This window comes from Emydura macquarii, unplaced genomic scaffold (genome assembly GCF_026122565.2).
Source record: "Emydura macquarii macquarii isolate MOO-44397 ecotype Brisbane River unplaced genomic scaffold, CSIRO-AGI_Emac_v2 contig_968, whole genome shotgun sequence".
Classification (NCBI taxonomy): Eukaryota; Metazoa; Chordata; order Testudines; family Chelidae; genus Emydura; species Emydura macquarii.
In genome coordinates, this window is record NW_027131105.1 from 14,476,464 (window position 1) to 14,491,362 (window position 14,899).

General features: G+C 47.5%; 1 protein-coding gene across 6 annotated transcripts in view; it reads left to right on the forward strand.

Annotated features, from left to right (window-relative positions):
* The window catches only part of PLXNA1 (plexin A1), a 253,854-nt gene that overhangs the window by 86,982 nt on the left and 151,973 nt on the right, over window positions 1–14,899 (forward strand). The window contains exon 4 of one of the 6 annotated variants that reach the window (XM_067544303.1): window positions 11,727–11,952. The exons of the other annotated variants lie outside the window; for them this stretch is intronic. Coding sequence (XP_067400404.1) covers window positions 11,727–11,771 — 45 coding nt within the window. The 3' untranslated portion in view covers window positions 11,772–11,952. Of the gene's footprint in view, window positions 1–11,726; window positions 11,953–14,899 lie in introns of those variants that run through there. 6 annotated transcript variants of the gene reach the window in all.

Genomic DNA, 14,899 nt, shown 5'->3' on the forward strand with positions numbered 1-14,899 from the left:
CTCAGTTTTCTCCTCTGTAGAATGCAGATGATGATGATACTCAGGGGCAGACTGAGGAGGGCCTCATTAATGTACACAGAATCCTTTAAGATCCTCAGGTAGAAAGTGCCAAAGGAGGACAAAATATCACCAACCCATTATTCTTTTATTTGTCTGTCTGAGGCTGCATCAAGAGCTGTTCCTCTCACCTCCTCTGTTCAGAGATTGCTTTGCTGAATCTTCAGAGGCCTGTTCATTTGAAGATGATGACATCCGCTTGGGGGGCAGGAGGGGCCAGTGTGTGTTTTGTGTTACATGTGTGCATGGACTGTTCTTAACCCTCTGCCTCCCTTGCTCAGAATTCCTCCTCAGTGTATGGGTTAGAAACAGCAAAGGCTGGGAACGAAAAGCCCTTAACTTCGCTGGAGGAAAGATCAGTCTGGCAGAAAATGGACTTTTGGGGAGCAGGTCTCTTCCCCCTACGCGCACTCTCTGGTGCTTGCTTTGCCTGAGAAACTTTGCCTAAGTGTGTGACTGAGACTAGGGTCTAATTTTCAGGGGCTTTTAAACTCACACAGGGAACTAAGAGCCTTCCCCCCCACTTACACATCCCCTGCTGTAGCGTGTACAAGTCCCACACAGGCTGGAATGTATGGGGCTGTTACTGTTGTGTTTTTCATAAGGGCTCTTAATTGCACACAGGATGTTTCTGTTTATTCAAGAAATGAAATCACACAAACAGTCCATCCCCAATTTGGCTTTCACTGAGCATCAGCTGCATGACCCAGGTTCCACGCAGAGCCAGAGAAATCCTCCCCACCCCTTCTCAGACTTCTGAGCGGAGACCTGCCAGAGCCCTAGTTCATATTGCAGGTACAAACTAGAGAGGAGCCCATAAGGAGTCTTCTGGGTCTGGATTAGGTCAGGATTTGGGTCTGAGGCTTGGATCCTGGCTGGGATTCAGCTTTAGATTAGACAGCATCAGAATCTTGCAAGTTTTTCTCTTGAGATTGTATCTCTCAAATTGTGGGACCTTCGCAAGGTCAGCCGAGTTTGCCAGATTTCCTCTCCTTGGTTGGCCTCATCCAAATTGGATCTGAAAAGCTGGTTCCTCCCAGTTCCGGATCTGACATGGGCCCAAACCTGTAGGGGCTCAGTTTTGGGATGTGAACTCTGACAGCCCATCCCTTGAAATCCAAGGGTTTCGATTGGAAATGCTGGCTCTGATAAAAATCGCAAACTGTTTTTAAGCTGAAGGGAGGGGGTGGGAGGTGAATTGGAGAGACAGTTTCATTCGAGGGGTCTTATATTTTTAAAGGTCATAAACAAGTAACTCTAGGCTCTCAGCCCTGGGATGGGTGGGGGTGTGGATTTGCCACTTTAGTTGCATCAGCTTTCTGCTTGGGGATTTTCCTGTGGAGTATTAAATGGAAGGGCAGCAGGAATGTGTCATAACTGATTGAAATGAAAATCCAACTTTTCTCAGGCCTCTTGAGCAATGGGGCTGATGTGCACTGGTTACCATCAAACCAGCAAGAGTGAAGCCTGTATTGCACTCCTTAGGGTTTGGAGGAATAAAATCCCTGGAGACTATCAGAATAATTTAACAAGCCATTAATGAGAACAGAGACAACACTGGAGGAGTTTGGGGAGGGTCTGGCGGAGGCTGGGGAAGTGGAAGCGGGGTGATTTTGGCAGGGAGCGGGTCACACTGGCAATCTGCCCCTATTGCCTAAATGTGTTATGAAGTTTTTGAGGTTGCTTGAAAAGTGTCTGGGGAGCGGTGGCAAGCCAAGTGGGCCCTGGGCCAACTCCCAGCTAAACATGTTGTTGTGTAAAATTGTAGTCAATTAATCTAAGACCTGCCAATTTCAGCTGCAAAGCGCTATGAGATTCTGTCAAGTTTTCAACAGGGTAAAGAGAGGGAGGGGGATGAATGTGGTTAGCAGCACTGGGGGAGAATTGTGATTCGGAGCCCAATCCTGCTTACTGCCAGGTACTCTTTACTTCCACTGATGTCAGCAGGCCTGCTCCTGCAAAGTTTTGCCATTGTCTGTAATGGAAGCCAGATGCAGCCCAATGGGATAGGACTTTCTGTTCCCCTTGGAAGGGTTAGGACGTTTGGCTGGTATGCCGAGGCCACGGGAATGTGGAAGGTTCTATTCTAGGCATATTGGCTGCTATAGCACTTCTCCCACCTCTGGCTTTGGCGTGTTCCCTGCCCTTAGCTCAGCTGGGAGATTTCCACCTGTGGCAGTCCCTGTATGATCTCCCACATGCTAATCAATTCTGGAAGGTTTGACCTATCTATCCCCTTGCCACAAAGTACAGTAGAGCTGAGGCTGTGGTTTTCCTACCTTTGCCTGTCTTTCTGAAGCAGAGAAGGACTTTGGGCACAGACATTCCACAGGCTTCCAATCTCCGTTTCCACCAGCAGCCCTGTCCACCCTGGGATTGAAACATGAGGCAGCACCTCCCTTCCCCAGCTTCTGATCACTTCCAAGTAGCGCTCGGGTTCCTATGAAGGCCTGACTGTCCTTGTCGGCTCCAGCATAACAGAGAAGGCTTGCAGCCCCCGCCCCTTGCGTGCCTGAGCTCCCCACTTCCCCACCCATTGCTTTTGGCTCAAGTTATCTGAGCTCTTGTCTGTCTGTCTCATCTCTTGTATGCAGACTGCAAATCACTAGCATATCTAAGTGCCAGCTGTTCCCTCCATTGATCAGGTTGGAGAGGGGAGCATCTTCCTTGAACGGTTCTGATGGAGGCAGTGTGGGGCTGTATTTGTACAGCACCTAGCACAATGGGGCTCTGACCCGAGGCTCTCAATATAAACAGTGGCCCTCAGCTTCCCTGCTGCATGGAGCATTGCTGCCTTGTCCTTGGCTTCCCTGTGGTGCAGGATGGGGGGAGAGTGTGCAGGCTGATACACAAGGGCTCTGCAGCATCCCTCCCTTCTCCCTGGCAGAGGCCGTGGCTGTTGTTTTTAATATATTTGCTGGACTCTAATGGAGACTTGGTTCCTGTTTCTTTTTACAGTTTCATTAAATTCCTGTAAAGTTGCAGTTCCATATGTGACGAACAGTTACAAGACTTGCAAAACAAGCTCAGTCTGATGGTGCCCCTGGGGCGGTTCTGAGCAAACTTTGGAGGGATAAGCTCTTAGCCCCGTTGCAAAAGAAAAATAATTTGTTTCTTCCCAGGACCTGCGTGTCTGTTTCCATTGGCTCCGCTCTCCCTGTTTTCCTCTTGCAGCCTGGTTTTACACCACAAAAAACACTTGAAGTGTTTGTGTCCTTCCACTTGTCCCTGTGTGGGCAGCCCTGGGCTTTGACAATAGCCTCTGCAATCATGGCACTCATTCTGCATCCTGGAAGGCTCTGAGGTTACTGTGTTGCTCCATAATTTACCTCTAGGGGGCACAAAAGCATGTGGCAACTCCCACCATCCCCATCCCCAGCCCTCCTATGAGATACCATCAGATCCTGACCACTTATGGTCATTTTTAGATTCCATGGCTTTCTTCTAAAGGGGGGGAAAGGAGGGTGTGTGCTATTAATGCATTTGGCCCCTCTAAATCTCCCCTGCAGTATTAGTGGAACTCTCCTTTATTTGCTGCCCTAAACGGCTATGAGGTATTGCTGTGCCCTGTTTGACAGCTACCACATTCTACCCCAGAGGTGGTTGCAGTTGAGAGAGATGCAGGGCGATCCCTGTGTGTGTTTTGTAAGTGCCTTTGCAGCCCTTTGACATGGAAGTCTCTACAGAAGCGCATGAGATACCATTTAACACACCATGGGCATGAGAATTTACTGCCACCCAGTTCCTCGTCTGCAAGGAGAAGTGAGACTTCAGTCGTCACTGGAATTGGGCTCTTCAGCTTGTGTCACCGTGTGTTAGCCCTTGCGTAGTCATTTCATTTTACGAACTTCCCCAGAATACATTAAGGGTAATTTCCTCTGACTTCATCCGGAGCTTGTAAATAATTCATTGGGGCTCAGACTGCAAGGATTTCACTTCAAAGGAGGGCAGCTTTCGGTTCAGGCATGAAGTTTTGCAATGCCTCTTTTTGTTATTTATTTAAAACAAAAATACCCAACAGCCCAAAAAGCAACGTAAGTCCATTGCCCTGCAATTTTTCCTTTGTGTTTAACTGTCTTGGAGAGTCAGCTGGCAAATCCTGACCTGTGAGCTCAGGCAAGTGTCTATGGAATTGCACAGGAGGCAGGGGACAGGAAAGTGGCGGGGCGTGGGGGAATCTGTCCCCGTTTTCAGATGCTCAGAAAGTCCCATCCTTGCATCTTCAACTCTGAAGACTGATATGAATCATCTGTTTGTGTCACAAGGGCTAAATAGCCTCTGGCTGCACCCCAGAATTTAACCCTTTGTGGAAGTGAGGGCTGTGTGTGTTAACCTCCTCAAGTCCAGCATGAATACTAACAGAATCGCTGACAGTGTAAAGGGGAGGCTTTAGATTGTGCAGTTAGTCTGTGTCCCTCTCTGGTCCACTTGCATTTGTGTTTCAAGAAAATGCCAACAACCTGATGTAGTGATGGGTGCTGGTGAGTGCTGAAATGGTTAGTTCTCTACTCGTTTTGTGTGACCCATTCAGACCTGAGTTAATGACAGGTAGGAGATGATCTGGGGTGTTCCACCACCCTAATGCTGCACAGAGCAGGCAGAATATCCCATGCCTGACACCAATGTACTTTGAAGTCTCTTAGGGTCTCACGTCCCTAGTCTACGAAGTGCAGCTAGAATCTCACTGTCTGGGCTTCCCTTTCAAACACCTGGAGGTGTGCTCTTCTTCTTCTTCTTCTTCTTCTTCTCCCTTCCTTCCCCCCCCCCCCAAATTTTTTGTATTTTGTGCATCGATTCCATATAGCCGTGCTTCCGAAGGCCCAGGATTGGCCCTCCAGGAGCAATAACACAAGAATTACTGCATTGCATGGGTGTCTTTATGTGTTTTTTAAACCGTGCCTCCTAATTATAAATAATGGCTGTGATATGAGATGTGATTATGATGAATGGTGATTCCGTATTCTGCGTGCATTAGCTGCTTTAACCTTGCTGAGGTAATTATGTCTCATTTAGAATTCTGATAGTATTTATTTGAGGTAGGGGACTGGGAATTTAATTTCTACCACTTTGTCTTTTAGTAGTAGTAGTATTTGAAAAGGATACCTTTGCAAAATTGTTTTTAATAATTCCCCCCTGTGGCAGCACAAGTTCATTAATATTTTAGGGGACTATGTGGAGTCATTGTTAAGATGTTCTTAAAGGTACAGGGGGCACGGAGAATGTAAAACAAAGGCTAATGGATGAGAGCGGGAATCCACAGGAGGGAATGGCACCTGTGTCTGTTTCACTCACTCACACATTAGCACTGGCAGGGCACAGTGTAAAATTCTAGCCAAGGCATCGCTCATGATTCTGAGCTGGCAAGTGACTTTGCTTCATCTTGTAACAAAATAGACTCCAGGCTTTGTGCAGCCTCCCTCTGTGTTCATCTGCCTCCACTTCCCTTTCACCAGCGAACCAAATGCGAGCTCCTGAGAAGCGTGATTTCCTCCAGTCTTTTTAGTCTGGAGTTTTCTCACTCAATTTGTTCTTAAACCCTGCCCTCTTTCTTGAATCCTTCCTGGCTTCCTATCTCTGGCCTATAGTGAGCCGTGGAGCTGCACCCACTGCCAGGAGAGCTGACTTTGTTGCAATGTCTGGGCACCTTCTGTCCGAATGGTTATCCAGGTTGCTGCTCAGCTGTGAGCTCTTTGAGTCCGTAAAGTGCCCTTGGTATAGACATTCGTTCCACTGTGTCCCTGTGGCCAAGCGGAAGGAACCCTGTAAATCTCCTGGAAGAGGTTACAAGGCAGGGGGGAGAACACTATGGGCAGAGTCTAACGGCAGTGTCTAACGGCAGGAACTTGTTCACGAAACTTAGCAGAGCCTGGAGTGGGAGGGACTATATATATATATATATATATAATTTTTTTTTTTCCTGGAGCGGAAGAAAACATTTAGCTTATCCCAAGGGGTCGCTGTCCTCCTGGCCGTTCACCAGTCAGTCATCCCCCTCCAAGGCATGTTTGTGTGCAGTCACCAGACCCGCAATCTCATCTCTTGTTCCAAGAAACATAAAGAGTGAGACACACAGCATTAAACGTATATCCGTGCAGTCTCATGCAGGCATAGCCCTTGTCACACATGCATGCCTGCGTGCGATATCCGTTCCTATATCCCACACCTATTCATGCGGGCACACATGTGGCCTCAAGTCTCACTCCGTTGGGTGCTTTCTGTTGTCTTTCACCATAAATCTGTAGCTCATTGACCTTTGGCTCCTCTTCTGGGTGTGCTCTGGGGCTCCGTCTCTGACGAGGGGTTGGAGGGGGGAGAGATAGCAACAGCCACATTGCCCAGCCAGACCCTCACCATCTTTGACGGTACATTTAATTAAAAATCAAATCAACCTAAAGATTGCACACGTGCGCTTAATCAGTTTGAAGTCTCTGGGAGAATAAAGTAATTATACTAGTCGTTTGGCTATGGTAATTAAAACTTTAATTAATATCGTTTCCCACCCCTTGGTCTCCCTAAACAGTGCAGATATTCAAGTGCTGCCACTCTAGCACCTTTAGGCCCTGCCAAGACTACTGCCAGGATTTGATCTTGGAATAAAATAAACTTTTTTTATTTTGAAGGTGCTTTTTCTCAATTCTAGCTGTAAGTCACAGGCAGCTTAGAGAAATTACATGCACTCTCTGAGCGCCAACCCTCTCCCTGCAATGCATTGTTAACCCCTGCACAGCCAGTCAGCCGAGATGCCCCCGGTCTGTTGTTCCAGAAGAGCCCATTTAAATTAACCCTTTTCTTGCTCCTTGTCAGTCTGTTCCCTCTCTCCTCCAACAAACACATATAGACCCTAAATCATGCCTAGGTCTGTGAACAGCATGTCATGCAATGAAGAGTAAGTGACAAGGAAGCAGTCAGTCTTGGAAGTGTGATCCAGTTTGGGACAAGGGAAGTGGAGCTCTGGGGTGTGAAAGCGTGAGAGAGAGGAGGCTGTTCATATGATAGGGCAGGTGTGGAGAAATGTGTTGTGTGTATGAAAACCTGGTTAAATTAACTCCCCAACTTCTCAAGGTAATGCAAGGACTGACCTCACTGGAGCTTTGCAAATGTGCCGCTCTCATGCGTTCAGATGCTGATTTGCATTTCAGGAGTCAGTCATGTCATTCAACGGGCCTTCCTGCTGGGAAGGAACAGAAAAATGCCAGCGCCCATTTGAGATACACTGGCAGCATTTGAAGTTCTGGAGAGATTGAGACCGTGGCAGGTGTTCTTCAAAGCTGCTCTGAGAATTCAGTTTTTGACACAGTATATACTCTAGGTCTGTTCAGCCGTTCGATGCTCAAACTCACATGCACGATACAGTGACTGTACATGCCATAATTGACCATGCAAACGCCCTGTTAGGGTATGTCTCTGTCTTATGTGGGAGCAAGCCTTCTGGCCCAAGCCCACAGAGCCAAGTTAGCAAGCTAAAAATAGCCAGGTAGGAGTTGCTTTGGTGTTGCAACTTGGCAGGAGCGCCTGGGAAGGGTGGACCTGAGAGCTGGAGCTCCAGATTGAGCCTCCCTGTCTACACAGTTATTTTTAGCATGCTACCAAGGGCCCTGCTAGCTTGTGCATTTACAGTGTGTTCGTACACAGTCATAGTGACCGTGTGTGTACCAGTCTGAAAATCTGAGCCCAAATATTTGCTTATCTTATTAGAAGTAACCCTGGGAGCTTTTCATTAGTGCCAATGGAAGATCCATGCATGTGCTGTGGAGAGAATGCCTCTTCCTGTATGAAACCTTTGCTCTTAAATAGCTCAAACTAGATCTTCAAAAATAAATTCAAATCTTTTCAGTCTCTCCTCCCACAGTGTTCCAGTACACGGGCCAGAAGGGCAATGACCCCCCTGCACACTCAACAGCCTCCTGTTGGTACTGCATACGAGTTCTATTCAAGTGGGAGACGCAGCCAAAGGAACTGATCCAAAGGCCATTGATGTCAATGGGACTGTCTTTCCATTGGCTTCCCTGAACTTTGGATCAGGACTTTTGTCTAATGAGGATGCCCCTTTAATGGGTACACTTGAGGCTGTGACTATGTTACAGAAGGGTCGGAAGTTTAGGGTCTGAGAGCCAAGAGAAACTGCTGCCAAGCTTCGAAAGCAAACAAAACAAAGAGTTTAAGATCTCAAGTCAGGGAGAAGAAGGGGGCGTATGTGGAATAGAGTTAAAACTTCAATGGAGTGCTTTTGAAGCAAAAATTTGCAAATGTTCACCATTGTTTGCCTGCTGCAGCCTGCCTTAGTTTTGTGTTATTGCTGAGGATACATAATAGAGCAGTGCATGATTTTCTTCCCCCCTTCTATTTTCAAAAGTGCTTGTGTGATCATCATCAGACTCTTTCCGGGGAGAAAACGCACCCCTGGGCTCTGGTTTTGGCAGGTAGGTAGAGTAAGGGCTAATTCTTCAATTGATTTGTACACGTAGCTCCCTCCCTCCCATGCTCTGGATTGCTTTCCCCTTTGAGGGTAGGGCTTTCCATGGGCATTTTATAATTTTGCCTCGAAGACATCATGGACTCTATACAGTCAAACTATATTTCTATCCTGGGAGTTAATGCCCTGTATTGCTGATGTGCCACTGATTTAGACACCACTCATCTATCACCTATCAACTTCTTCCATGTCAGTTGGATATGATTTATCAGTCAAGATTAAACGGTAGGGCAGCACAGAGCTGCGGTAAGAAGAGGCATGCTTTATATGAAAGGATCAAAGCCTCTTTTAAACAGCTAAAGTTGAATCTCACTTGCACAGCCAACATAGTTGTCCTCCCTGGGCAGACATGAAGGGGCAGTGGGTTTAGTTCATATGATATGTTTGTTGTAATATATTACTGCAGCAGATGGCCTTCTGATTGTACATAGTGGAAATAATAATTATACTTGCGTGGCCGTTGAGTGAATGGGTAGCTGTTTGAATGTGCCGAGCCTGGGTTATGATCTACCTGCTTGGAAGGTTTTAGAGCCAATGGGATTACATTGACTTTGAGTGTAGGGTTCTGGAGCGAAATTTGATGGATAAATAAACCTAGATGCATGCCTGTGGTGCCTCATAAACAACAATCACCTCATCTACCTGAAAATCTGCTCTGTCTGCTAGTACAGTGGGGAACAGCCTTACAAATTAGTTAGTGGGACTGCTAAATGGTGTTATTGGGGAATATCTCTAGATGTCACGGGTATTAAATGATTGGTCCCCGCACTTCCCCCATGTGCATTTTGATGACTCTGAAGACCAAGGTAAGAACTTCCCCTAAAAGGCTGAGTAAATGAACCTCCTTGAAGGTTGTGGAACCTATCTCCATCTCACGCAATACTTCTCACACCTCTTGTGATGTTCTCCTGTCCATCCCCATAAGAAAGCATTTATCTTAGGCCTTGTCTACACTACAGAGTTTTGTTGACACAAGTTATGCCAGCGTACAGCCACTGCTGTAATTAAACCGCTGTTGCATGTCTTCGCTATGCTCCTTATGTCAGTGGAGTGCATTCACACCACCAGCTCTTGCATCGACACGGAGCAGTGCACTGTGGGTAGCTATCCCACTGTGCGACTGCATGCAGGGTGCTTTGGGAAGGGTTTGCAGTGCCTCCCGGGACAGGCACACAGCGTCACAAGATGCAGGTTTCTGAATCCCATTGTTCCACGGGCATCCTACTAGATTGACACCCGCTTTGCAATGTGGTGCTCAGCTGGGCAGTAGGGGAGGGGCGCAGGCCTGTGTAGCTGTAGTGCAGGACAGAGCCACAGAGTTCAAAACAGTGAGCAGAGCAGTCAGGGTGGGCATTGTGTCATAGCTCCTGGAGCCCAGTTACGACACACAGCGCATACACTGATGCTTTGTTGCTCTACCTTGCCACAAAAAGCTCTAGGCTTCTCGTTGAGGTGGTTTTATTTTGTTGCCACAGCAGAGGAGTTTTGTCAGTGGGGGGAGCATTGTAGTGCGTGTACATCTACTGTTTTGTCGACCAAAGCTGACTTTTTGACAACTCTGCAGTGCAGATGAGCCCTTAGACCGAGGAGAGGGATGGGCAGCAGACCATGAAGATGGAGAGATTTTTAGGCTGGATTTGTGAGGAGGAAGGTGGAGTTGTGCTTGGAAGGCAGCCCAGGAAAGGTGGCAGTATCCAGATCTGGCTCGGGGCTGCCTGAGCTGGTTTCGTTTGGGGAAGTGCTTGGACTCCATAAGCTCTAGATGCTGAATCCTCTGTCTCAGCTGCTCTGGGATTCAGCCTCAGGTTGTCTTCCTCTGCATTATCCGAACAGGAGATGGGAAGTATGGGTGAAACCAGATGCAAGACTAGATGGGGGAACTGGCTTGTGTTCCCCTCCTGGCTGGAGCGTTGGCTTGGTGGTGCGGAGAAAACTTGACTTCTCTCTGCCCCCCTCACTCCCTGGAGCAGGGGCTTTGGAAATTCTGGAAATGACCCTCCCAAGACAGTAACGCTGGATTCTCAGCCAGGCAATGTCTAGCTTCATTTAAAAGGGGACAGGATAGAGCCTCAGAAGAATAGACTGGGGAACACTCCTGCACTGGCCTCCCCCAGGGAAAAATGGGATGGGACTTGCTGGGCCTTCTCCCACTCTGTGGAGCAAAGCCCTGGGGCAGTAGTCTCTAGGGACCAATCCCCAGTCCTGCCTGTGTTCCCAGGACCCTGCTTTGTCTCTTCCTGTCTCTAATGCCCCGATCCTATGCAGGACGGCCCCCTGCCCCACTCAGGTTCGCTCACACTGCTTTGTTATGTTAAGGGCAAGGAAAGAAATAGCTTTTCCCTGATGGTAGGAGGTGGGGGGAGGGATCAGCTGATCTCAGTGCCAGGTCCAGCTGCACTCCAGCCCCCTAAGTGGAGGCCCCTCTCCCCCCATGCTTCCTTTGTGCAGCAGATGTTGGCAAGCTCGTTGCTGGCTCCTCCTCCTTCCTGGGCTTTCGAAAATGGGAATGTGTCTTTTCCCCTACTGCAGCAATAGGGCCTGAATATCTGTCCTAACCAGGCGAGGGGGGGCATTAATAGAGCAACCCCCCCCCCCCCACTGTAACTACGCTGAAAAGGTGAGAGAGGAGGGATGCCTTCAGCTCATCAGTCTGAAAGGTAATCTGCAAAAGAGAAAGAAGTTGGCCTATTTCTGCCTCTGCAGCTATTCTGAATGTCCTGACTGGTCACCCCAGTTTTGCTGGAGGCCTCCTCGGAGTTCCCAGCACCATGGGCTGAGAGCTGCCTTGGCTTTCAGTTGAAAGTGAGGGGTATTTGTTCAGTAGTTTTTGGTGTTCACATAGTTTTCAACCATGTGAAAGCCGATTCCATGCAGATCTCCTGTAATAGCTGTGATGTCATTATGCTGTTACAACTCCCCATCTATAGAGTCTTCCAGAAAAAACAGGGTAACCAAGAACTGAATTCCTAATGTGAAAAACAAACTGAAAAAGCCCTTATTTATGAACTCCTCCCCACAGCACCTTCCCACATATTGGGGGTGTGTGTGTGTGCGTGTGTGCGTGCGTGCGTGCGTGCGCGCGCGCGCGCGCAGGAGGTCAAACTGGAGGATCACGATGGTCCATTTTAGCCTTAAAGTCTGGGAGTCTATATGAAAGCTCAAAAGAGCACCAACCCTGTTTGTTTCCTCTTTGCAGGTCACCTTTCAGAACAGTGTTGCCCCCCTGAACCTCAGTGGCTAGAACACTGGGGGGCATATGACCACAATACCCCACTGGAGATGCAGCTTCACAAAGAGTTACCAGCATACGACAGTGGAATCCCTTCCACCCCCAGCTGCAATTGCCTCCTGTTGAGTGCCCTGCAGCTTCTTGACTCAGTGACCCAGGGTGATGGCTGCACATTTATTTCCTTGTCAGGAGCCCCCCCTCCGATTGAATCAGCCCCGAGCGATGCTGATTGGGAAATAATTGCAATAATAATAGAGAGATTTTGCTCCTGATTAGCTAGACGATACAGACCGGGCATGGAACCAGGAGAGTTTTGAAGGGCAAAGCTGAGAAATCAATGGCTCGAGGCTGCTGGAGCAGCTGTCGAGCTGGGGAAAAGAGAGTGGGGTGGGAGAGAGTGAGAAGAATGGAGATGAAGATGCTAATGGGGGATAGAGCACTGGGCATGTAACAGAGAGGAGGAGGGGAATGAAAGCACCCTAACCTCTTCCACACACTGTAAGGGTACGTGGCTCCTGAGTGCAGATTTCCAGCAGCACGTCCTCACTTAACCACCTTCCTTGCTTCCCTTCCCTTCTTCATTCGAACTTTGGCTTAATGTATGGGCTTACTGTGGCCCACCTCCCAACCAAAGGCAGCCAGCCAGGTAACGTGCTCTTTAGCAGGGGGATGGCTGGGCCAGGTGCTTATCTCACCATCTGAGTTGAGTTGCCAGCCTCATGCTCCTCTGAGGCCTCACCTGCAGCTCTGGAAGGGGAACCAGTTCCCGCAGATGCAGGATTGTCCCTCTGATGTCTGTGATCTATGCTGTCAGAGCAGCGGTTCCCATGCAGTGGTGTGGGGCGCGGAGGGCTGGCTGGTCACATGGTGCTAACTCCCCTTCTCTCCAGCTGCTCAACTGCATTAGAAAGACCTCAAAGAACCCTGGTGGCAGTCGCTGTGGTGTTGTCATGGCAAACAGGAGGGGGAATGTGGGGTGGGGCGGGTGGTGGGGAGTGGGGTTGGGGGACTTGAGTGACAATGGACTGGAGAGGTGGAGTATCCATGGGGATACTCTCTTGCGTTGTCTGTCCTGTGACAGAGCCCCCGGATTACACGTCTGGCTGCGCCCTCTTTGTGCGAGTGTTACCAAAGTAAATCAACCAAAGATTTCAGAGTGATCTTCCCAATCATTATTTGTGTTAGATTTTAAAATCCATTTTAACCAGTCTTCCCCTCCACCCCCTCCTTTGTTACTGGAGTGATTCTTCCAGCCCTATTGGCAACTCCAACTCTGTTCCTTTTCAAACCCTTTGCACTTTTGAAGAGGCAAATCAGCAATAATCATAAGACTGTGCGAACGGCCATACTGGGTCAGATCAATGGTCCATCTAGCCCAGTATCCTGTTTTCCGACAGTGGCCAATGCCAGGTGCTTCAGAGGGAATGAATAGAATAGGTCATCATCAAGTGATCCATCCCGTCAGCCATTCCCAGTCCCTGGCAAACAGCAATTCCTGCCTGTCCTGGCTCATAGCCATTGATGGACCAATGCTCCATTAGCTTATCTAGTTCTTTTTTGAATCCTGCTATAGTCTTGGCCTTCACAACATCCCCTGGCAAAGAGTTCCACAGGTTGACTATTTATTATGTGAAGAAATACTTCCTTTTGTTCATTTTAAACCTGCTGCTTGTTAATTTCATTTGGTCACCCCCAGTTTTTGTGTTATGAGAAGAAGTAAATAACACTTCCTTATTTACATTCTACACACCAGTCATGATTTTATAGATCCCTATCATATCCCCCTATAATCATCTCTTTTCCCAGCTGAAAAGTCCAAGTCTTATTAATCTCTCATATGGAAGCTTTTCCATACCCCTAATCATTTTAGTTGCCCTTTTTATGTACCTTTTCCACTTCCAATATATCTTTTTTGAGATGGGGCGACCAGATCTGCATGCAGTATTCAAGATGTGGATGTAGCATGGATTTATAAAAAGGCAGTACTATATTTTCTGTCTTATTATCTATCCCTTTCCTAATGATTCCTAACATTCTGTTAGCTTTTTTGGCTGCTGCTGCACATTGAGTGGATGCTTTCAGAGAACTATCCGCAGTGACTCCAAGATCTTTCTTGAGTGGTAACAGCTAAGTTAGACCTCATCATTTTATATGTATACTTAAGGTTATGTTTTTCAATGTACATTACTTTGCATTTCTCAACATTGAATTTCATCTGCCATTTTGTTGCCCAGTCACCCAGTTTTGTGAGATCCCTTTGTAACTCTTTGCAGGCTGCTCTGGACTTAACTATCTTGAATAGCTTTGTGTCATCTGTAAATGTTGCCACTCCTTTTTCCAGATCACTTATGAATATGTTGAACAGAACTGGTCCCAGTACATGCCCCTGGGGGACACCACTATTTACCTCTCTCCATTCTGAAAACTGACCATTTATTCCTACCCTCTGTTTCCTATCTTTTAACCGGTTACTGATCCAGGAGAGGATCTTCCTTCTTATCCCATGACCGCTTACTTTGCTTAATAGCCTTTGGTGAGGGATCTTGTCAAAGGCTTTCTGAAAATCCAAGTACACTATATCCATTGTATCACCCTTGTCCACATGCTTGTTGACCCCTTCAAAGAATTCTAGTAGACTGGGGATGCATGATTTCTTTTTACAAGGAAAAGGTTATGTTGACTCTTCCCCAACCAATCGTGTGCATCTGTGTGTCTGATAAATCTGTTCTTTACTATCGTTTCAACCAGTTCACCTGGTACTGAAGTTAGGCTTACTGGCCTGTACTTTGTGGGATCACCTCTGGAGTCTTTTTAAAAAATTGGTGTCACATTAGCCATCCTCCAGTCATCTGGTACAGAAGCTGATTTAAATGATAGGTTACATACCACAGTTAGTAGTTCTGCAATTTCACATTTGCGTTCCTTCAGAACTCTTGGGTGAATACCATCTGGTCCTGGTGACTTTTTACTGTTTAATTTACTAGTTTGTTCCAAAACCTTCTCCAATGATACCTCAATCCTAGGACTGTTCCTTGGATTTGTTACCTAAAAAGAGTGGCTCAGGTTTGGGAATCTCCCTCGCATCTTCAGCCATGAAGACAGATGCAAAGAATTAATTTAGTTTCTCCGCAATAACCTTA